Source organism: Lepisosteus oculatus, chromosome 9 (assembly GCF_040954835.1).
Source record: "Lepisosteus oculatus isolate fLepOcu1 chromosome 9, fLepOcu1.hap2, whole genome shotgun sequence".
Lineage (NCBI taxonomy): Eukaryota > Metazoa > Chordata > Actinopteri > Semionotiformes > Lepisosteidae > Lepisosteus > Lepisosteus oculatus.
In genome coordinates, this window is record NC_090704.1 from 20,292,608 (window position 1) to 20,317,008 (window position 24,401).

General features: G+C 36.7%; 1 protein-coding gene across 3 annotated transcripts in view; it reads right to left on the reverse strand.

Moving 5' to 3' along the window:
- The window catches only part of negr1 (neuronal growth regulator 1), a 514,135-nt gene that overhangs the window by 181,801 nt on the left and 307,933 nt on the right, over positions 1-24,401 (reverse strand). For all 3 annotated transcript variants that reach the window (XM_006634980.3, XM_015355743.2, XM_015355742.2), the window contains exon 4: positions 2,439-2,570. In XM_006634980.3, coding sequence (XP_006635043.1) covers positions 2,439-2,570 — 132 coding nt within the window. The remainder of the gene's footprint in view (positions 1-2,438; positions 2,571-24,401) is intronic.

The following is a 24,401-nucleotide window of genomic DNA, read 5'->3' on the forward strand; positions in this document are numbered from 1 at the left end:
TTGCTTCACAGACCAACTCAATTTCCGGCACATCACGCATGACACCATTGGAACCGGTACAAGCACAATCACAATGTTGCTCCCAACTTCCCAATATGCCAATCTGCCTAGGCACCTCTCTGTCACCCTATTCCCTTTCTTTTTGCAAAACAATCATCATTCTCTGTAAACATGTAAAACACCAAGACAGTCCATACTGCCACTTCTCCACTTCTCATCCCTAACAACTTAGCAAAAACGTGTCCCTTGTACAAACATTTCAGCAGTCTTGTTCCAGACTATCAAACCAGCTCTTCCACATCCCCTTTCAATGATGAATTCTGCATACTTTTGAATAGGGATAACTAAAGCGCTGCATTTTCTGACCAAAGTCAGGAATGAGATGTCTTCCATGTCTATGATCCCAGCCTTCGCTTTCGCTTTAGTGACTCTACGTTTTGCAAATATCCATAGCAGTCGCTGCTTCGCCAGCAACAGGGGACCTACTGGGCAGACCAATACTGAGCTCTGCTGATGCCTGTCCACCAGCCTTTTGATTTTCTCGTACTTCACCTGTGGGGTTTACTCCCAGGCACCATTACAAGGTTCACTCTCTCAATCTCCGGTTTAGTCTTTTACGCTACACACATCTGCTTGAACCATCATCAAAGTCAAGGGTGCTAAAGGGTACACTACAATCTTTGCAGGAGAAGGGCAAGTCAGTAATTTCAATCCAATAAAGGACAGAAGCTCCAACTGTCACTTCTTCATGTCAGCAGCTCCTTGAAGCACTTGTGCATACTTCATGCCCTGGCTGACAAAGCCCACATCCTAAATATTCTACAATCATATCCAATGTCTGAATCCAAAACCTCTTTGGGGTGTGTAAGAAATAATTACTGAGTTGTGTGTCCCAATTCTCGAGTTCCACTCAAATTCCAGGTCTAAAACTGATATGACCCAATTCATTTAAGAAATCTTTTCTTATAATCATTCTTGTTCTTTTCAACCAGCCACCTTATCCATCATTCTTTTCATCAATGGAAAACAACAAGTCCTCCAGAGCATGTTAACAAAACTGGCTTCAGTGCTGTTCGCTTCTCCGGATACTCTTTCAGAATAATTGAACATCTTCCAACATCCCATCAAAACACTAGATCAATGGTCTTTGAAGCATATGATGTGTATATCTGAACCAATCCATTCACTCAAAAGCTTGTGCATGTGTAGTTAAAGATTCTGCTTCAGTGTACTATATTTTGGGGGCAACATATCCTCAGAATGGGTGCAATTAATGCCAAATAGTTTATAAATAACTTGTCTCTACATTATATTCATTAGCACTTAAATGAACTACTGAATACATAATCATAAAATGTTTCAAAGTTGATTCTAATAACTATAACTAAGAGAGACATACCCATTGAGATGCAATCTATAATTGCAAGACCACTAGCAATGTTAGTTTAAAATTAATGATTTTAGATGCAGTACAGTTTAATAAGACAATATTGAAATTGCTTAGAAACATTCTGATTTGCAATCTGATTCTGCACTAGAATACTGTACCAAAATATATATCACTTTCTTTTTAATTAAATGAAGTGTTGCATGAATGTTGTAACTGAGGTGTTGTGCCTTCTGGCTATGTTGTGAGATTGGGAACACAGAAATCTGTTATCAGTGAACTGAAAGGAAAAGGATCGATGTGCAAATTGCATCAACAGTAAATTAGTAAACATTGCATTAGTACTTTAAGTGTTATCACTTAAAACAGCAGCATCAAACATTTTAATTTTCACTGTGCAGTGGATATCTAATACAATATATTGTATATAGTTTGTGGTCGTGTGGCCTTTGTATCCCTAGCTCACTTAATGTCTACATCAGCACAATGTATTAAAGACACTGACTGTTTTTATTTAAGAAGACAGTATTTTATTAAAATTACTTTAGTTTAAATTGATTGAATGAGGACCATGCCTTTGTTTTAGGCAGGCATGACTCAGTTTTGTTTTATTAAAAAAAATCAGTTTTAAAATCAGCTGCTCTATAATAGATGTTAAGCGTGTACTGTAAAAGAAAGTTGTTAAGCACATTCTTCCTCTTGCTACTTACAAATTAAGTGTTTTATTTGACAATGATGTGCAAACCCAGCATAATTCATTAATGCTTTGGGTGCTCATTATTGCCTTTTCTCACTTCTGAAAGACTCATTACCTGCACAATGAAACAGTCCTTACAACATTGAGACCTTAATTTACTGAAAATTAATCTTTTTCACACATAAGAAAAATAATAGTAGGGTAAAATATTCAGAAACTTTTATAACAAAGTTAATTTATAAAGTTAGAATAAAGTTATTCACTAAGGGTGTGATCTTGGACCTAAAATGTAAGGAAAGAGCAAAAAACAAAATCTTGTTGTGCCATAAAATCATGAACATAAATTCTACTTACAGTTGACTGTAACTTTCACTGTCTTCATATCAGGAAATGATATGTCATTTTGAGCACTGCATTCATAATCTCCAGCTTGGTCCTTGGTGATGCCGGTGATAATTAAATTCTCTCCACTTTCATACTTCTTGGCTAAAAATGGAATAATATCAATGTTAGAGAAGGGTATTGTAGGTTGTCTGTGTTTTTTTTTTTTTTGGTGTTTCTTCTGTGTTGATTACCAAACATAGCATATTACACAAACATAGTAGATACTGAAACAACACTTCTTAAAGCTGAATTAGACAGAAAATGAAAGGTGTTATATGTGCACCCTAAAAGAACATCACATCATACATTCCTACTTATTCTACTGGATGGTCTTCAGAGAATTTCGCACTGCCACAAAATCCTGATAATAAAGACTGTACCTTATCAGTACTTTATCCATAAGAAGGACATACCCTGCGCTCTGACCCCAAGCTTCTCTCTCCCTGTATGTGTGCCTGTGTGTCTCATGGAGAGCAAGCTGGGGTATGAGAAAAGACAAATTCCAATGTATATGGCTAATAAAGTGATCTTATCTTATCTTACTTTCCTAAAAGGTACCAATGCACTTAAAAAGATCACATGTTAAAGTGTAAAAATGCCTAATGATGCATACGTCCTTTCAATAACATGCACAAAACATTCATCATACTAAAAAGGTACAAAGACAAGTCTGGAAAGCTTATTGAAAGTGAATGACAACATATGGTGATGTCTGGGCCTTAACTGCAGGAAACAACTATGATTTCTCCATTTTTATGTAAAGCTAAAGCTCACTTCTAAGTTAAAGGCATATTATCCCTATGTCCTTTATGAACAACTTGCAACAGTTTATACAAAGTCATAAATTAGACTACATTTTTACAAAAGGTCTCTGAATTATACAAAATAAGTAACAACTAAAAGACTGACAAATGTACCAGCAATGAGCTAAAATACATAACTATATCTATCTTTTAAATAACGTTCATGCATTGTTCATCCTAAGCAATTAACACAAGGGTTAGCGATGTAAAGTATACACAGATAAAGTATTTGTCTATATATTACTGTGAGCACAGATTTCAAGATTTCAAAATAAGTCAGTCAGTAAAAGAAAAGTGTCTACTGTCATTTTACGCTACTGAGGAAGGACTCTTGGAATGTAGCACAATCCAGGAACATTGGGGAATCCACTTGAGAGGCAGCAACAGGCAGCCAAGTTGGGGACCTGAAAGCAGTAAACCGGTAGTAGCCCACAGCTGCGTTTTACTGAAACCAGAAGGGTCAAAGAACGTGCACTCAGGGTATGAGACTCAGGCTGCTTACAGACAGGTGAGTTGAGTAACCACACACAGAGATAGACGTGGTGCTGTGGCTAGCTACGTAACCAGAGAGCTCAATCTGCAGCGAGGGTGAATCTGCTGGGAAGACACTAGAGTAGTGTAAGGAGCAGTGGGGAATCCAGGAGATAGGTCAAGGAGATGAGCTGGATTCAGAGTCAAGAAAAGTCACTGTAGACAAAGCCCAGGGATAATCCTGAAGAAAAGGCATCAAACAATCAAGGGTCAGAGCCGGGAAACACACAGTAAACAAAACAAAGATGAGGGCTGATCCTGAAGATGAGGTCAACAGCAAGCAAACAGAGTAATAACAAATGTTAACTCAGGAACAAAAATGGGAAACACAGCAACGAAGCCTGAGGGGCTTAGGGCTGACTCAGACTTCTCAATTTAGTCAAAATAATGAAGAAGAGTAATTTGCAGGAAAACATTTTTTGTGGCAAAAAAAGCTACTTCTTTTTACCCACATAAAGGTTATACATGCTGAAAAAAGAAGAAAGAGAACACAGGTGTGAAGAAGGCTCCACAGCCGAAACGTTGTGTTCTCTTTCTTCTTTTTTCAGCATGGAATAAACCTATTACTTGTTCCTTTGCAGCCTACGCATGCTGACGCAGCTACCCACCTGAACTAAAGGTTATACATGATCTGTCTATAACATCAGAGATGACTCGAGCAAAAAGGTAAATGCTACTGTGAAGGATTTTCCAATTATTTGTCCTCTTAAACATGCTTTAAATTATTAGATATTGTTTACACAAAATAAACCCCTTAATAACTTGTTTACTAACCTATGTTCCATTAATATATGTCTAATTTTCAATGCACATGCTGTTTTCCCAACTAGAACCTCGTCGTAATTGGAGCTTTGAATTATTGCAACAAAAACATGTACACACACTTGGTTACATGAGATTGAGTGCAGAAAACATAAGAAAAAAAGAAAAATCCCCACACATCATGGGTGTAACCTTCATAGTAGGTTCAGCCTGGAGTGATTGTGGTTTAGCCTGAGTTTCTTTATTTACCAAGGGAAACTGAGTTGGCATGAGACCATCACAAAGTTAGTTTTACCCTACATGTTATGTGTTGTTGCAATAGTAATCCTGCACAGTATGAGAAGAAGTATGGGTTCAGGCATTTATGTCTGTGCTTTGCTGAGGAGCCAATGGTTTATACCATCTGTGGGATTCTAAGAGATTGCATTTCAATCAGTATCCCCTCTAAAAGTTGGAATCTTCACAAGACCAGGAGAGGCCCCAATTTGACAAGCTCCATCAATCCAGATAAGATGTTTTGAAAGTATTATATATTTAAGTAATCAAAACAACTTGTGCTATCATTGATTGGATTTATCTATAAAACTGTATTATTAAGATTAATTTAATGCAGTGGTAAAGCAATACCAGAAACTGCATGGATTTGGATACCACGTCTACCATAAATAAGTGTTCATATATTGTAAAACACTCATGAAGGAGAGTAATACATAATTCTTGAATGCAAAGATTGTTAAAAGCGTTAATGTTCTATAATTAAAAAAATGACATAATTAATTAGACTACTCGAAATGCACAAGGAACATCTACTACAGGCCTCCATAAATCACCTTTCCCATAATTAATGAGTGATAGATTTCAAACAAAAAGCTTGCAAATGACAAATAAAGGAATTAAACTCAGGCAATGTTTTCCATCAATTCATTACTTTTTTCTTACAGGTTTCTCTCATGTTAATTAATTTCTGGCAGTTGAAAATGTGCATAAAGTAACTGATAATCAGAATTCTCTTTAATTAGAATTAGCTTCTCTACACAATCTGGCCCATGTATCCTCAATAATATAGTAGAAAATAATTCCTGATTTAGTCACTGAGGTGAGATTTGGGAGTGGAGGTTCTCTCTTCAAGGAATAGTTTATTTAGTTGTGTACTTGATATGAGATAATGAACAAATCATGAAATGTTATAAAACCAAACTCCACAGATACACACAATATATTCATGAACCACTAGTTTTGCTTAGTTTTACTTGTACACCAGTATACTTTTTGCATACAGTATACGTCTGCAGCTGTTACAGATAGCAGGGGGGATGCAGAAGTGAGAATACTAGTTTATTTTTAATTTTACCTTTACATTGGAAGGGCAATAATCCAATTGCTCCACTAAATTTTATATAGTAGAGAATAAGGTAGTACCTACGAGAATACAATGTAACATGTAAGGGCTCTTTTAATTTGGAGAGTAGCACAGGAACAGTGCAGAACATCATTTTACATTGTTTACAAAAACACCTTTCTGTGATTGGAGGTTATGTTGAGGACAACACATTTAACAAATTCATACAGACATCCTTATCAGCAAGTTCTCACCATTTTATGTACACAGTATTTATATATGAAACAGATAAACAGTAAAAAATAATATGGTTCAAAATAAATTCACCCTTACAAATACAAATGTCCTGCACACTAACATCCGAAATGTCTTTTGTAATATTTTTTAAAAATCTTCTTAAACTTTTAGAGCCTAATTCACCACAGTTCAGACTAATTCAGAGAAAGATCACAAATTAATGTGTAGTCTGGTGGAACCACCATTGGGGGGTAATTGTATTACAGCTGTAATAAAATTACAAACTCTTTGCAATGCTAAACCATTGCAATTACTCACATTAAACCTTGCAGTCTTTTTACCATTACTATCATTTGTTAAGGATTACTGACAGTATTACAATTGGGATTCAGGGAAAATGGGCATACAGTATATCAAAAACACTTGTGGGTTTTACTCTATGCCCTGTAGCGGCAATGCTTGTTAATAAGACAGAATTAAGTGTTGCTGTGCTTTCCCAAATGAGGCCCCATCTCTCTGTTCATCTCTGTGGTGCAGCCACAGAGAAACTATTCATACAGGCTGATTTAAAGATGTTTTCTTTTGATAAGGGACAGCTCCCAAATGGGGATGCACATAGCTAAGCCTGGCTATCATGATCAATGGTCATCCATTGGCGCCTATCTGTCTAGGGAGTGCCAGATGGACATCTGGACTGCATTCCTAGGTTTCAGGAGTAAGTGACTCATATCTCACCTTGATCAACCAATCAGGGACTGGTAGGGCCGAGTAACCCACGTGGGACTCTGATGCCCATGGAACTTGCAGCCAATGAATGAGCTGAAGTTCCTCCAGGTAAAAACAGGCAACACAGAGGGCCTGAGAGACTTTTTCAGACAATTCTAAAGACTATTCTAAAGGACAATTCCAGGGCAGGATGGCCCAGGAGCAGAAGGCTCCCAAGGGCAGGACATTCTCGCAGCACGCCTCCTGACCATCCTGAGACTGAGCCCGGACAACCACGGAACGGCCAGTGTGTCCGAGTGCCATAACTTTCCTCTGTTCTAAGAGTCTAGAGCGGAGGTTGCCAAGAGTAACCAGAGGATCCACCCGAGGTTAGCATCAGCAGCAAGCCTCGTGAACAGGTCGGAACTGTGGACAGCTGAATCACTATTCAGAACTAGCACTTCATCAGGAACGAACCGGTCCTCTTCCTGACCTGCTGGGACCCACAGTCATCTTTTCTCCTGTGCACAAACTTTGCTAGTTTCAGCCAACACTAACTAGCAAGTCTTCAGAGAGCATCAGCAGCACACTGTCGCAAGCTGCACAACACAGTCTGGCACCGAGCCAGAGAGTGCGGCTTGGACAGCAACAAACTGCAACTCTTTCTTTGTGCCCGCAGGAGATCTGAATCCCCAGAGATTTGATGAGTATTCAACTTCACTGCATTACAGCTCGAGAATTCAATTGTCATCCCAACCAGTTGATATTAATTTAATTCCTAAGAGTTATGTACTTGTTTTCAGCATCTAATGTAGAAGTTGTAACCAAGTTCACTTTATGAAACGGTCTAAATGAATGATATACTTAACGTATGTCCTATTGATATATGTAACTCTTCGTAACTGACTGAATATATATCTTTTGTATTCTGATAACCCTCACGATAAGATCTGTTAGGTTTACATGCATATTCTATGTATTAATAAATATATCCTTGTGTATTAGTACCTGTATGTGTGCGTTGTTTGAGTTATATCGCATGGTTGGATTCTAAAGCCATTAAAATAATCATTTTGTGATTTACTGCTACAATTAATAATTGTCCCAGTAAATGCCCAAACCCTACAGAACTGGTGCCTCGTGAAAGCACACTACACCCCTTTACTTTTCTACTCTGTGTGACTTTATGCTACACACACATAGCCCAATTGGCTCTTCTTCATCCTCTTCCCCTACAGTATGTCTGTCTACGGAACAATTCAAATATTCTTCAGCTTTGGTCTTGGAGAAGGACAGTGTAGCAAATTTGATAGATTTCTTTCATAGTTTAATAAGTTAATTTAGGTAATTTTCTGGTTCAATTTTCTAATTAAGAGCTTGGGTAGACTGAAACTAAGGTACATGAAAGGTAAGGACATTTTGGCACATGAAAATCTGAGTTGAGGAACATATTCATATACCAATAAAGGTGTGTGATAAATCACTGTCAGAAAACAACTGCACACATTTTTTATTACTTTTTACACTTATGGTGCCTTTTGTGCTTAAGCTATATCTTGCCAGAAAAAAAAAGACAAATCATTAACCACCAGTTTTACAAATTTAATCAATTTTATCTGTGATACACAGAAGACAGAATACATTACATTTTTTTATAAGAGAGGTTACAAACAAGAGCCCATCTGATCCTTTTGGTAGATAGCAATTAATTTATCTAAGAATACAATCCAGTCTTTTCCTGAAAGAAACCATGGTATTGACATGGTATTGACAGTTTATTCACTGTATTGACTTTGCCAAGACCTTTGAGAACTTTGAATACTTGCATCAGGACATAATTCAATCTGTCCAAGAATAAAATTGCTCGGTTTCTGCAGTCTGTCAGCACAGAACATTCCATTAAGCTCTGGAACATATCTAGTTGCTCTTCTCTGGACTGATTTCAGAGTAGCAATATATTTTCTGTAATGTGCTGAATGAAATTTTAGACTATTTTAAAATATTGCATTATACAATTTTAACATAACCTTCCTTCATTTAAAAACTATTATTTTATTTGTATGTCCAATTACTTGTTTTTTTTAAATGCTTGCCAACATTGTATTGTATATATGTATATATATTAATACAGTATGTCAACATTTTATACATAAAAGTATTTTTCTCATTTAAAACATACCTTGTATTGTAAATGTTAATGTCATATTTCAAGCGCTTGCCCACTTTTGAATTTAATCGAAATCTTTTTTTTAATTTGAGCTTTTTCTAATGTCTTAGGACTGGTGTCCTACTCAGAGGGGAGTGAAGTAAGAGACAAGATGTAAAAAGGGTTAACTTAAGTCAGTTCTGCCTGAAAAGTTGACTTCTAAGCAACAGGGGTTTATGGCAGGAAAGGGGGTTAACTGATAAGGATTCCAGATGCGAGTAAGAAACCCCTGGGGGCATAATCTTAAACTGACCATTTGGCCAGAGTCTCTTAACTGGCCAAATACCATGACCCCCCCCCCCACCATAACAATGACATCTGAAGCAGCAAGCAAGGACTATATAACCTAAAAGTTTGTACCGGCACATCGAACAATACTTCGGTTTTGTTGTTTCTTGCGGGAAACAAGACTTCTGCTTTATTGTTCCTTGCATGCAATAAACTCATCTGTTTTACTTCATCTCGGGATCAAGAACCTTATTCTTTCTGTTACAACAGGAGTCACATACTCTCTTTGCTTAGTGCTATAGAAACCATGCTAAACTCTGGCCTAATGAACTGCTCTGATAGGGATTTAATCTTTTTTTTATTCATTGGTAACTTTCCTAAAACAACAATTTATTTCATATTTTGGATTTTTGCATCACAGAGAAACAATGTTGTATGTTTTTAGAAAGATAACATTGACATCAAACACTGATATTTCTTTAAATGCAATAATACTCAACATGCATAAAAAATCAAAGTAAAAGAGTCTTCATAAGCATCTTGAATTAAGTACATTTATCTGTTTCATGTTTGCATCTTGATATTATCTATAATTGAAGAACTCCAATTTAAACTTCATAAAAACTTAATAAAACTAATGTGATTTTAGATGAATTCTTGGCTTTCAGACAAAATGTTCCCTATGTGCACAATTATAAATTTTCCTCTATTTTGTGTGCAGCTGATGGGGAAATATACAATTTCTCTTGTTCACAAAGAAACTTTTCTAGGATCTTAGCAAAAGTTAATCTGAAAAATTATATGTATATGCAAGTCAGTTATAGTGTACAATGAAGTACTAATAACAACTGAGTAACAGAAAGTCATCTCTATAACAAAGACATTTAGAATATATTGTTCTAATTACAGTGAGGCTGGGCTCGCATATAAATAAAGACTTGGTGGTGGTATTTCTATTGCCTTGATAAAGCAGCTAGGGCCTAAAAGTAAAAGCAGAGAATTGCAGCTAAAAGGGGCCACTGGTAAGAAACATCTTCCAAGTCTGAAACACACACCAGGACATTGTAAAACTGTGTCCCTAATGATATATCTTGCAGCTCCGCTCCACTCAGTATGCAGGATGGGTACTCGGATTATACCTGATAACATCCTAACCAATTATCAACGGTGATGTTGTACGAGCTAGCACCCAACTTATTTTCATTGGTTAACTCACTGGCTCCTCTTCTTTTTTCAACTAACCTGACAATCTGACTTTATCAAATCATGTAACTGCCAGCAGTCTAAGGACTCAAGTTTTCTCCAAGATGTCAGGCTGAGAAAATGAGTCAGTAAAGAACAGAATTCTGCATTTTTAATCTTTTTATCCTTTCAAATATTTTATATTTAATATGCTTATCAGAATTCAGAATATCAACAAAATGAAGCTGTCTTCATTTTGGTGATCAGGTGAAAATAACAATTGGTTTGCAAACATAGGATTTCTTATGTTCTAGAAAAAATGATTTAGACCACTGGGTACTTGTAATAAATGAGGTAATATGGTCATAATACATTTATTATACTTCACTGATAACCATTTTAAAGCACAAGGTCTTCATAATTATAATGCAGAAATATTATAGGAGTTATGGTGTGTGAAATTGGACATAATGCTGCATAGAACTCATATGCTCTTATAGAACAACTGAGTGAACCCTGGGGATGCTGCCACTGGATATTTAAGAAATATAACATCTAACCACTGAACATCTAATTCAGTAGGAATTTACTACACAAAATGTGTAAATGAAACATGATGTGTATGTATGTGGGACACATTTGTTACTAAAATGTTGCCAAATTGCTTGCTTCAAAAAACAACTTAGAATGAGGTCTCCCCCTTTCTTTCTCCTGCTCAATACTGTTATCTAATTTAGACAAAGGCAACCAGCTTCTTGTGATTGACAGTGCACTGTATATGACAATAGAGTAATAATTTATTGCATTTTTATAAGGCTTTTCATCCCAAAGGATACCAAGGCAAAAGAGAGGAGATCTTTCATTTGTGACATTATTCAGGTGATGACATAAATGAAAGGAAGACATTATACACCAGTGGTCCAACTGCACCCTTTCATCTAGTACAAACTCATCTTAAAGGACTAGCTGAGAATTCTGTACTCTATCCAAGAATTAATCAACCTATCCCAACTCCATGCTAAACCTACATAGCTATCAGAAGACCAGATCACGATAATCGTGTAAACCACATAGCAAGCACATTATTATCCCCATACTCCACCAAAACAACAAAAGAAAAAAAGAAAAACAGCACATCAAGGTAGTTCTACACCAAAGTCATAGATCTACTTTTTAGATATGGTGATTGCATTTTGTTATTTAGCTCTCAGGCTCCCTTATGCTCAGTTCATATGCATCTCACCTGATCTTGATGATATCTTTAGAATATTAAAATAGGAATCCAAAGTCCACCAGAGATTTACATTTCCCAGTGGGAATTACATCACTACCATGGTGATATAAATAACATTAGTTGATGTTATAAATAACATCACTGGGTGTGTTGACAATTTTATACTATATCGTTAGTACAGAAGAAGAGTAGGCTTAAAACTGTATAATTAAAATAGTATAATTCATACAGTATTGTAAAGACTGCCATTACCAATTTATAAAGATGTGCTGAAAATAGATGTTTTTAAATAGCTTCCCTTAAGTCCTTTCCTTGAGCCACATACTGCATTTCAATTTAGAGAGGGCTATGTTTATGCACTGTAATCTTAACCCAGATAGATCATAAAAGCTATCACTGAAAACTGAGGGGACACTAATTAAACATTTGTGTAATGTCAGTAGCAAATCAGAGCAGTAATCAGTTATACATGTTGTTTGTTTTCATACAACACTGCCTAACTGAATATTGCCTTAGTCTGCTTGTGGCATGAAAAAATCTACAATTAAAGTTCTTCTTCCCCAGTTCCAATAAAAAGTATCTTGTAAACGTATTCAGACTTTCCACAGTTTGTTGCCTAAAAGTGTGCAGTCATAGATAATAACTATGAAGGAACAATGTAAATAATCATGATTTAATAGGTTTTCAAACCCTTTGCTGTGGCACACCTGAATTAATTTAGGATTACAAAATGACTGTAATTGGCCTCCCAATTAGTTGAGTGGGAACCCTAAGTGCAATAACAATAATTCACGAGTGCAGAATAAGTATACCTATTTCTGTCAGTTACATCAGTCAGGCAGTGAATATAATGTAAGGATTCAACCATAAAGTACAAGGGGATTTCAAAGTAACTCAGGGATAAAACTGTAGATCAGGTTGAGGGTAAAAACATTTCAAAGACTGTTAACATTCCTTTGAGCATGATGAAGTTGATCGTGGAAGGTACCTAGACATGACCTAGATCAGGCTGTCCCTCCCAAATTGAGCAGCAAGGGATTTACAACAAAGCACCTAAGTGATACTGCAAACATTTGGCAAAAATGTTTTGTGGACAGAGATGGAATATTTTGATTTAAATGCAAAGCGTTATATCTGATACAAACCTAACATAGTGAAAAGCAGTCAGCACCATCCTTACTGCCAAGCATGAGTGCATGTTCAGTACGGATTGGGAAGCTTGTCAAAACAGATGGGAACATAAAGTACAGTAGATGGGGTAAAGTATGGGCAAGTGAAAACCTGTTTCTGACTTGAATACTATTTTAAATCAATGGAAAGGTTTGTAAGCTGCTAACCCTAAGTAATCCTTAAGCAACCTGAGAGAACTTAAGCAGACAAGAAGACCGGGCAAAGCCATTGTGTTGGCAGAGATTCACCCAAAACTCTGTGACTGTATTTGTAGGTGTATTTGTTGCCAACAATTATTCATGCTGTTAACATTTTAATGTTTTTCTCTTTTACTGAGATTTACTATAACATTTTACCCTTTGAAATGTTCAGTTTGATATGCATTATTATATTCATAGATTATACATAAAACAAAATTAACTGTAAGCAAAATCACAATAGTAAAATACCAAAATGTATAAATTATTAAATTTTAAAAAATAATTATGTTAGGAATTAAAGGAAATCAAGGATAGGAAAGTCTTAAGGCAACATATAAAAACATCAGCAGAGGGTGCATTTGTAATCCTATCATGAATTATTAGACGGGATGGTACTGCTGAAAAGGATTGGTCTCCTAATGTATGATGTGATGGCCTTGGAACGTTGAGCAATCTAGAACCAGTTCAATGAAGTCAGTGAAATGGGATTTATGGGGATAGTAGATTTTGGAGGAAACAGACTGTGTAGCTCCTGTTTAGTCATAAAGAAAAATTTCTGCGATCAGTCAATCCTGTAAATGACTGGCAGCCAACGCAGGTATTTCAGCACTGTATGAGTACTCTACTTGGTCAGCACTCGAGCAGCACAGTTATGGATGAACGACAGCTTCTGGAGTAATTTCTTGGATGTTCCATTTAGTAAAGCATTGCTATAGTCTAGTCTTGAGGACGTGAAAGCATGAACTAATTTATTTGTTTCAGTAAAAGAACAGGTCTTAAATGGGATGTTTTGTTAACAGAAGAAGATTTGAAGTGCTAATTTGATTAGTGTTGATTGAGCAGCTAGAGGATTCAGTGATGTGATGTATTCAGATAGACATGGGTATCATCATCAATAACGGTGGATGTCAGTCTTTTATGATGACCTGACCTAATGGCAGCATATAAATATTGAAAAGGTAAAGGCCAAGGATTGAGCCCTGAGGGACTCCAGAGATGACAAGGGGGGTGCAGGATCTGATTTAAAGCTGCCAATGCTTACAAATTGTTGTCTATCAGAAAAGGAAGCAGTACATTGCCACTTAAACTTGCATAACACTCCACTCAAATAATCAAAATGTCATGGTCTACAGTATCAAATGCTGCTGAAAGGTCTAATAGCACATAAATGAAGGGAAAGCCATCATATGCAGAGATGAGAAAGTCATTAACAATTTTCACCAAGGCAGTTTCAGTACTATGGGCAGCCCTAAACCCTGAATCAAAGGATTCTATCAAGAATTGAGTCTTTAAATGAGTAACCAATTAGGATACTACCACATGTTCCACTAGTTTTGCTAAAAATGGTAGCTATTAAATAGGCCTAAAATTTTATCAATCAAAATTATTAACATTTTGTCAAGAGAGCAATAGTTTCAACAAGAGATAGTGCTGAGAAACTCTTCCTGAATACCTGTGATGGAATCACATCTACAGAACAGTTGGTAAAATTCATTTTCAAAGCTAAATGAATCAGAGTAGAGGCTACAAACTCTGAAATTTGAAAGTACCATTCCAGAGTAGCAGTGACAATTGCATGGTTATCAGTTAGATTTGATATAGTTGGCCTGATAGTGTTTGATATTATGTAAAAAAAACATGGAATCTGCTACAGAAATTGACGGAAGGATTGAAAGGAGAAATTCTAATCAGGTTTAAAAGTTTGTTTACTGTTCTAAAGTAGCACTGGAGATTTGTACAATCACTTTAAATTATATGATACAGATGCAGCCATTCAAAATGGGTGAGGTATTTCGCGGCATACCCCGGTGGGCGTGTCGCAGTATCACGCGGTATCACGCAGTTAACGTGTGTCACGTGACTAACTATCCGGCGTCTCCTTGTAAAACCGCCAGGGGGAGCTTAACCTCTCATGTACAGCATTTGAGCCTTTAATTTTGAACTGTGTATTACAGCATGTTAATCATCAGTCATTAAAATGTTGGTATATTTTATGAAAGCAAGATTGCTCAGTTGGACAAAAGTACACAACCTACCTTTATCAGAAATATTTATGCATCAAAGCCTTTACTGAAGATATTACTAATAGTATTAATAATGGATGACTTTGGACAAGCTGTATACTCAAAGTATAATTTCTTTAGCACATTTGTACAAGCACTTGGAATCTGTCCAAGCCATACTTTGTCAGGCATTTTGTTTTACTTCAACGGGCATAAAAACTTCCTTGCTTTTAACAGGGCGTTTCATAATTTCTAACTACGAAAACGATTTAAAATGCGACACCTATCATTCAACTAGAGCTTAAAATATCACAAGGATCCTCAAGAGCACAGCAAAGAGTGTATTAAAAGACACTTGTATTTATCAACGCTTTCTTTTCCGTATACCAGATTTTATGGAACCACTTCAGAGGGGTGTCAGCCAGTCAGATTCCAGGAATCGGCACTTTAAAGGAAAAATACACACCGGTATTCCATTTCTCCCTAATGATTTTAAGCATCAAAGTATTTAACTAGCATGTGAAATAGCGTGTGAAAAAGTGGTAGTTTTAAGCTTTTCTGCTAATATAATATGGAATCGCGTATCTAAAGAAATTAATAACAATATAATTATATTCATGTTGCAAAAGAACTGCAACGGACATAAAAACTCCCTTGCTTTTAACAGAGCAATCCATAATTTCTAACTTCGAAAATGCCAGGTGAAAGGATTTGTAAACATATTTTGTTAAAGCAAGTCAGTTTTTTCCGCAACACATAAAATACATTTTTCCAAGAAAGTTTAGCCTTTGTCACTAATGAAACCACTAAATAAAGACATAAATATAGAAATCTTAAGATTTGTTTTATTTAATAAATTAATCAATTTAATTTTGTCGCAGAGTTGCTGCAAGATGTTAACAGTGAAAAAGGTATTTAGAAATGAGTTATTTCAAGATGAACATTTTCAGAATAATTGCAAATCTAGCAGGATAGAGAAAGCACAGAAAACTGGCAGTTAGATTGATCAGATAAGTATGAAAAGTCATTTAGCAAAGGGAATGAGAAGAGTGACAAACTAGTATACTTTAGATCTTTTTTTCTGAACCAGGGAAAATCTGATCATGTTTCCCTATAACAATAATAAAAAACTTTATTTGATATATCACCATTAAAGGTGCCATCTCAAAGCAATACAGTAGATGTAAAAACAGATAAAAGGACCACAGATTACAAAGTAAATGCATATAAGAAAGACAAGCAGTTAGAGGTGCTACCAAAATTAGAAAATGAAGCAGATACAGACACTAAGTCTTCTGAAAAGAAAGGTTCTGAGGTTAGATTTAAACTGGCCCTGGCATGTGTGTGTGTTTGTGTCTGTCTGTCCTGTGATGGACTGGCGCTATTTCCAGGGTGTATTCTGCCTTGTGTCCGTCGCTTACTGGGATAGGCTCCAAATCCTCTATACTGGATAAAGAGATTAGAAATGGATGGAAGTAAAGGCACTGTGTGGATGGAACTATACACAGTGTTAGAAACCCACTATGAAATGGCAGCATCTCACTGAGAATAAAACATTTTATAGTGCTGGCTTAAGGAAACAGCCTTTCCACCTCTCTTGCACATCAGTATCCATACCTAGTTATTTAAACAAATTGCCTCTAATTATAAACATCTTAATATGCTGGCTCTGTGGATCCACATCAGCTATGTTTGCCCATTCCTTCAATTCATGTGCATCCAACACACAGTTCAACGCTAGCAACTACACAAAATCTAAAATATGAGCTCTACTTGCCACTTACAATACCAACAGTACCAGCTAACTTTAGTAGTGACATTTTCATGGATCTTTTTAACAATAAAATTTACAACATCAGACTTCAGACACAATTAAACAGGCCTCAAAAAAGTCTGGTACAAACATTTTCAGCATGGAATAAACCGTTACTTTAATGGTATAAACCTTAAATGGATTCATATTCTCAATAAGATTTGGTGCTCAGTAACATGACAGTAACAATGACAGAAGACATACGTATCATGCTTATCCTTCTATTTTTCATAATCGTAAACTCCTTAAGGCAGTTACATTTTCTCTGTTCTGACCTGGAGTTACAGAGAAATTTAAATTCTAATAAGAGATTTGTAATGAGGAAAGTCATACCAATCACTCATACAGTACCAGGATTTGCAATTAAAATACAAATACTTTCTTTCTGTATGTTTATTTTGCAGTTTGAGTCTATGGCATTCCTTTGGGGGTCTATACTCCAAGGCATGACTTTTTTATGGGAACATGACATTTTTTTAAACATATATTTTTGTGGTAGGAGGGCGCAAAACATCAGTATTTACTGCTATTAATCACTGTACGATTTATAGTTGAAATCTGAGCCTAGATATAAAGTTAGATATAAAGTTAAAATCTCGACAAAGCAATGTAGGAAATACAGAGAAAATAAATCCTTTCTGACATCTAAAATCAGTTTCGATCAAGGTCTCTAAAACCAACAAGAAAAAGAGGATTTTCGGAGGGCAATTACGCTGTGTTTATATAGAATAAGTGATTTATGAGCAATCTAATTTCTTGTTCGTTTAAAACAGTGAAATGTCAGCTGCAAAAGATCGCACCAGAAACAGCACTCTCTCTGCCTGTCATAGACGTTCAGGAAAGGCTGAATGAAGTCATGTCAAGTACAATAATTCGGTGATCAATAATAACAGTTGTATTATATCCATGGAAATATATTCATTATATGCCAGCGAACCTCACCGTGCCAGGCCACCACTGCGTCACAACACACAGCTGCCAGTGCACCTCTACATACCCGACCACCACTGCATCACACAGCTGCCAGCGCACCTCACCGTGCCAGGCCACCACTGCGTCACATAGCTGCAAGCGCACCTCACCGTGCCAGGCCACCACTGCATCATACAGCTGCCAGGGCACCTCACCGTGTCAGGCCACCACTACGTAACACCACATAGCTGCCAGCGCACCTCACCATGCCAGGCCATCACTGCGTCACACCACACAGCTGCCAGAGCATGTAACCGTGCCAGGCCACCACTGGGACACACCACACAGCTGCCAACGCACTTCACCGTGCCAGGCCACCACTGCATCACACAGCTGCCAGTGCACCTCACCGTGCCAGGCCACCACAGCATCACACCACACAGCTGTCAGCGCACCTCACCGTGCCCGGCCACCACTGCGTCACAACACACAGCTGCCAGTGCACCTCTACATACCCGACCACCACTGCATCACACAGCTGCCAGCGCACCTCACCGTGCCAGGCCACCACTGCGTCACATAGCTGCAAGCGCACCTCACCGTGCCAGGCCACCACTGCATCATACAGCTGCCAGGGCACCTCACCGTGTCAGGCCACCACTGCGTCGCACATATTTCAGCGCCATATATTTCATGGATATTATGGAATATAATGGATGGATATCTTAGTTATCTTTCTAGTTCACAGGTGTGCATGCATAATTTAATTTTGAAAGCCACTGAGACATCAGGTACTACTGTTGTATTTGTGAAAAAGAAACAAAACAAAAAACATACTAACAACTGTGCCATCCTACTCCTTATTTAATACATTTTATTATTCATAAACAGTTAACATTGTTAGCAAAATATTTTGAATTATATTTAACCCTATTTTTTCTTTAGTTTTGTATTTAACTTATTATATGATAGTCAGACTTAATGTATATTTGAACAATGAAAATATATTTTTACAAGATTTGACATTAAGCACTTAAAATTAATATGGTTAATAATAGTAAACTGTAACATGCTGTAACAAGATCGGTTAAACTGTGAAGAAAATGCTTTGTGTGAAGAACATACAGTAGATCTCCAATGCAATTTCAACCAAACTTGTTCCCACACACCCTGCCCCCACTACCATTAGAATATACACAAACATTTTAGCGTTTCATTCTGAGCAGAAGACCCTCACACCTGAAGAGTGCTGGCTGTGACGAATTAAACCGGTTTTACAGGTTTCAATCACAGACCATGTGACATGGGAGTTAGGAAACTAACACACAGCGCCACCGGATTTGATAACGCTATAAAAACACTATAAAATAATGTGACTTGAAGTTTACAGCACAGTACAAAAATAAATGCTGACCATGACTTTAGAAGCATAAATTGCCTTACACTCAATTTAAACACAAGCTGTCTTTAGCCCTCTAAGCTGGTTCATACAGAAATGTAGAGATCCAGGCTCAGAACACACAGCTTCATTAGCGAATACATATGCAGGACAACTAGAGAAGACGTTTTACAGAGGATGGATTTTTAGAAACATCCCATCAGTGACATCACTAAAGTCAACTCCTAGGGACTGTAACTGTCGTGTGGATAGTTTCACAAGAATCAGACAAAGGTTTAAGCATCTCTTGTTCTAGATAAAACTGCAAAAAAACAACAACAACCAATAATGTACTTCTTTGCGGCTCTGTTTGCCCAAATCATATATTCACAACGTGAAATCTAGAAAATAATATTACGTAACCAAAATCCGCAATATGGAAACAGAACCTGTGTAATTGTTGATAGATGATGTACTCGTAACATTTTTTCAAGACGAACTACAACATTTAAAAAATGACTTGTATGTACTTGATATCTCTAATCAATCCACGGGTTCCAGCACAAAACGAAACTAAAACGCATACCGTTTCGCGCTTCTTATTAGTTGCTCAAAAGTAATTTGACCGTATGAAATGCATAATATAAACCTAGAAACATATACGTGAGCAGTACTTAAGCACTGTAGTATCAGTGTTAAGACATACCTCTCAAATACTGTAAATCAAGTTAACAATATCTCAAGACCGATTCTGGTCATAATGAAACCATGTTTCGTGTATGTTTTCTTTTTCATCTTGAAATAACTCATTTCTAAATCCTTTTTCACTGTTAACATCTTGCAGCAACTCAAAAAATATACAAAATATACAAAATATACACTCTGACAGTTCATCCTGCTACCAACATTAAATTAAACAAATCTTAAGATTTCTATATTTATGTCTTTATTTAGTGGTTTCATTAGTGATAAAGGCTAAACTTTCTTGGAAAAATGTATTTTATGTGTTGCGGAAAAAACTGACTTGCTTTAACAAAATATGTTTACAAATCCTTTCACCTGGCATTTTCGTAGTTAGAAATTATGGAACGCTCTGTTAAAAGCAAGGGAGTTTTTATGTCCGTTGCAGTTCTTTTGCAACATGAATATAATTATATCGTTATTAATTTCTTGAGATACGCAATTCCATATTATATCCCCTTTTAATCAAATTCTAAAAGTATGCTTGTTGACTCCGGTATCACGTTAGTTAAAGACTTCAAAGCTTGCAATGTTTAGGGAGAAATGGAATACTGGTGTGTATTTTTTTCTTTAAAGTACCAAGACCAGCTATATACTGTATGTTTATGTTCCAAAATTAATATCGTTTATGGCCTTCACACGCATTACAGTATGCTCCTATTCTTTTTATGCTCAGCTACTAAGATTTCCCTACAGTGGTAAAATTCAAGATCTACAACAGGCACAGTAAAGACGTTTACAGTAAGTCTTTCTACGACAGACCAACGGACCACGAGTGCCCCTGTCGGTCAACCAATCACGCACCGCGGTATTTTGCGTCATCGCGCGTAACGATGCACGAAGCCGTAGCCAATTACCTCCGGTACGTGTCTGTACCGCGCACTTTGAATGGCTGCATCTGTAGTAAGGAGCACTGGCTGATCTCAGAGCCTTATCGTAACTAGAAAAATAGTGTTTATAATGCTCAAAGTGAACAGAAACAGCACTTTTCCTAAAAAAACATTCAGGTCTGTGACCATGTGTGCTCATAAGTCTTAACTCATCGATAAACCAAGGTGATGACTTGGTATTCCACATCCAATGAGTTGAGGAGCAAAAGAGTTTCCGGAATTGAGAGAAATTAGTAAAATATTGAAATAACTCATTTAAAGAAGGATTGCCTGAGACAGACCATTTATAATTGAAGGGGACAATGCCATAGGAGAATCTTGCATTACTTTCTGGAAAGTGACAAGACACTTATGATTTTGAGACTATGAGAATAAAAGGTAAGTCAAACCGCATTACCAGGTGGTGGAAAATACCTGCGTCATAGTCCTGAGTAGCTATAATGTCTAAATTATAAGTAAAGGCAAGGTCTAAAGTGTGACCATTTTTTTTGTGACTGAACATTCTAAGATACAGTAAACCAAAACTGTACAAGAAGTAGGGACAGTTAAGTCAAAAGTGTTATTGTCATTTTGTAATCAAGCAATTTTGGGAGAATATCATATGAATGAAGTGAACAATACTGTACAGTATGTATATGATTTTTGGGTTATTATTTTTACATTTGGTTATAATGTATTTGAATGAATGTTTAAAAAAAAAAAACATACTCTTACAGTGCAGAAGAAGGACCCTAAGCAGAATCCTCAGAAACTCAAGAGGACCAGCAGGAGATTATCCAAAAATGTGGGTCAGACCAGGATAAAAAGAAACAGTAAACCCACAATAACCAAGTCAAGATCCAGAAGAAAGTCAGAGAAAGCCAGGGAACAGAGCCAAAATCTTACAAAACCAAGAACAATACAACTCTAGCTAGGTATAACCCACTACATAGCAAGGAGTGGACTGTCAGTGGACTTAAACTGTTGGTTTAAGTAGGCAGGTGGAAAAAGGTGTGTCTGATTAGTTAATTGGAAACTGCACTGGAATGTGAAGGAGTTGATTAAGAGCAGTGAGTTCTCCTGGGGCGTGACATATCTGGTTCAAACCCAGTGATTTCACACTTTGATTTTAAGTCAATTTGGAGTGTGAAGATTTGTTTTTTGGTTGCATATGCCTTTGAGCATGTAAATGCATAATCAATCAAATTAAATCTTGAGATTGAGATGCACAATCTTAGATTTTTTTTCTCCTGATGGTCTTCATGGCTGCATTGGCTGCATATTTTGTGTTATTGTAATGTTGCATTCATTCATTTTACAATTGCCATTATTAGAATCCTGAGCAAGAAGAGACAGTTCTAAAGGTGTCTATGCATAACCAGGCAATGACATTATCTCTACCATGCTTCACAGATGAGGAGTTGTTCTTTGAAGTATTTGCAGTTCCTTTCTTCCTTCATACTTTATCCTTTTCATCATTTTGATAAATTCTTATCAGAGTCTTATTTGCCAATAAAAAATACAAAACTCGACTGTCTCATCTTTGCACTTTCAAGCATATTATAATCTCCCTTTTCTGTTCCTGGTTCTGATGAGAGGTTTAATTTATGGTGTAGCCTTTATAGTTTTGGCATTTCAATATATTGATTATTTAGAAATGTATATATTTACCCTGTGCTCTAGAGGTTGTTGGTGAATTCACTGACGCTTGTTTTAGGGTTTTCCTTGACAGCACTGATATTTTTTCTCTCATCAACTGTATGGTTTTCTTAGCTGACCCAGTACGAAGTTATTAATAATAATTTTTGTTATTTTTATTATAATTTCTTCTTCATTATATTCCAAATTGTTAAATGTGGTAAGTCCAATTAGTGTGTGCAAGATGCATACATGGCAGGGAGAGAGAGCCACCTGTTTATTGGAAAACCTGAAGAATAAGAATCTGAAATGGTGTGATTGAATACTTAGCAATCGGAAGGAGGAAAACTAAACAGGACGAGAATCAAGATAGGTTCTGTGTTGAATTAGCCACTCCTCTGGGTTAATTAAGTTTCTTATAAGAGCATCTAGGAAGAAAATGGTTTCAATCTACATTCTAGGCTCCAGCCTGGAAAGAGGGAGATTGAAAGCACTAGTGGATAGTTCTCATTAATAATAGACTGGGTTGCCTTACAGACCTATGGGAAGCAATGAGCAAGGGATGCTTGAAGAAATGTAGTTTAAATTGTACTGAGGGGTATCACAGGTGATGGACATGTGGGCTGTGTATAGTTTGTTTGTCAGGCTCAATGGGGATAGAATTTACTACTAAGGAACAGGATTGGCCAGCTGAACCAGGACTGACTGGAGGTATTTGCACTTGGAGGAGTGGAATATTGCTTTGCAAGGTGTACTTTCTCCCCACAGATGAGAGAGAGGAATCTAGAATCTTGTATGCTCCCTTTGCCTTTTCATCAGTAGGTATCTGGGCAAGAAGAGAGAAGTGAGAAAAAAATAAACCAGCTCATGCTGTGTCAGATGCAAGGGCTGATTAGAGAGGCACCCTTTGTCAAATGGAATCTGCCAGATAAGAGTTTTTATATGGGGGAAACTTTATGGTTGTTGAAGAGCAAGAAGGAAGACTTGAGTTCATGTTTTTTAGTGAACACTACAACAGCTGAACTCTATATGGACTAAATTGACTTACTCTAGTGCTTGGATCTGTTGGTGAATAGTGACTCATGAGTTGATTGGGAAGATTAAGTAAAAGTCATGAGCAGAAACGGTGCCTAGTGTCTAACAGAACCAAATAAAAAGCAACTGAGAAGGAGGAAGACCATGCAGTCTTCCCTGAGAGAGTGCTGTGAAAGAAGGAAGGAGTCTAAAAGCAGATAGACAAAGCAATTAAAATGTGAAAAACTAAGGTGACGCACTGTGAGTGTTGCAATAATGGTGACATGTATGCTTGGCAGTTGTCACACTACAGTACCGTTTGGATTGTTTCTCTTTTCTTTGGGGTTCCAAAATGAAGGCAAAGCAAGACGGCTTGATAGGATGTCCACAGCTCTAACTACTAGCTAATAGTTAGTAGCCTAACTACTCCAGAACAAACGCATGACCAAGAAGAGACACCAGTTTGTCAACTGTCCTAACACTTTTTGTTTTTCAAAATGAAGTTCAACATTATCGATCAAAGAGAGCAGAACTGCTTTGACTTTTTTGTCAAAGCAGTTATTAAGAGATTAACATAGCAGTCATATTTTCATTTTTCATGAGAAATTTAATATAAGTGAAAATCCCAGTTTAGACTATACTGTCCCAATAGTTTTGGAGGGCACTATATGTTTCTTAAGAAAAGATCCACAAGGAAACATTTATATTCAGTACAGCCTTAGTAATATTTGACACTTCATATCATTAAAATACAGACCAATCTCTCAGAAAGTGGAAAAATTAATATGGGACTGCAGAGTGCCTGGGCCAGGCTTATTTGCTGTGGGAAGATTAAATTTTTGTATACCCTTTTTCTATTGAATATTTCAGTGCTAAATGGTTTGAATTACGTATTCAGGAAGGTTTGTATCATATTTGTAAGTGCCATCAACCAAGAAAGAAAGTGTTTCCTCATTCAAATGCATTTT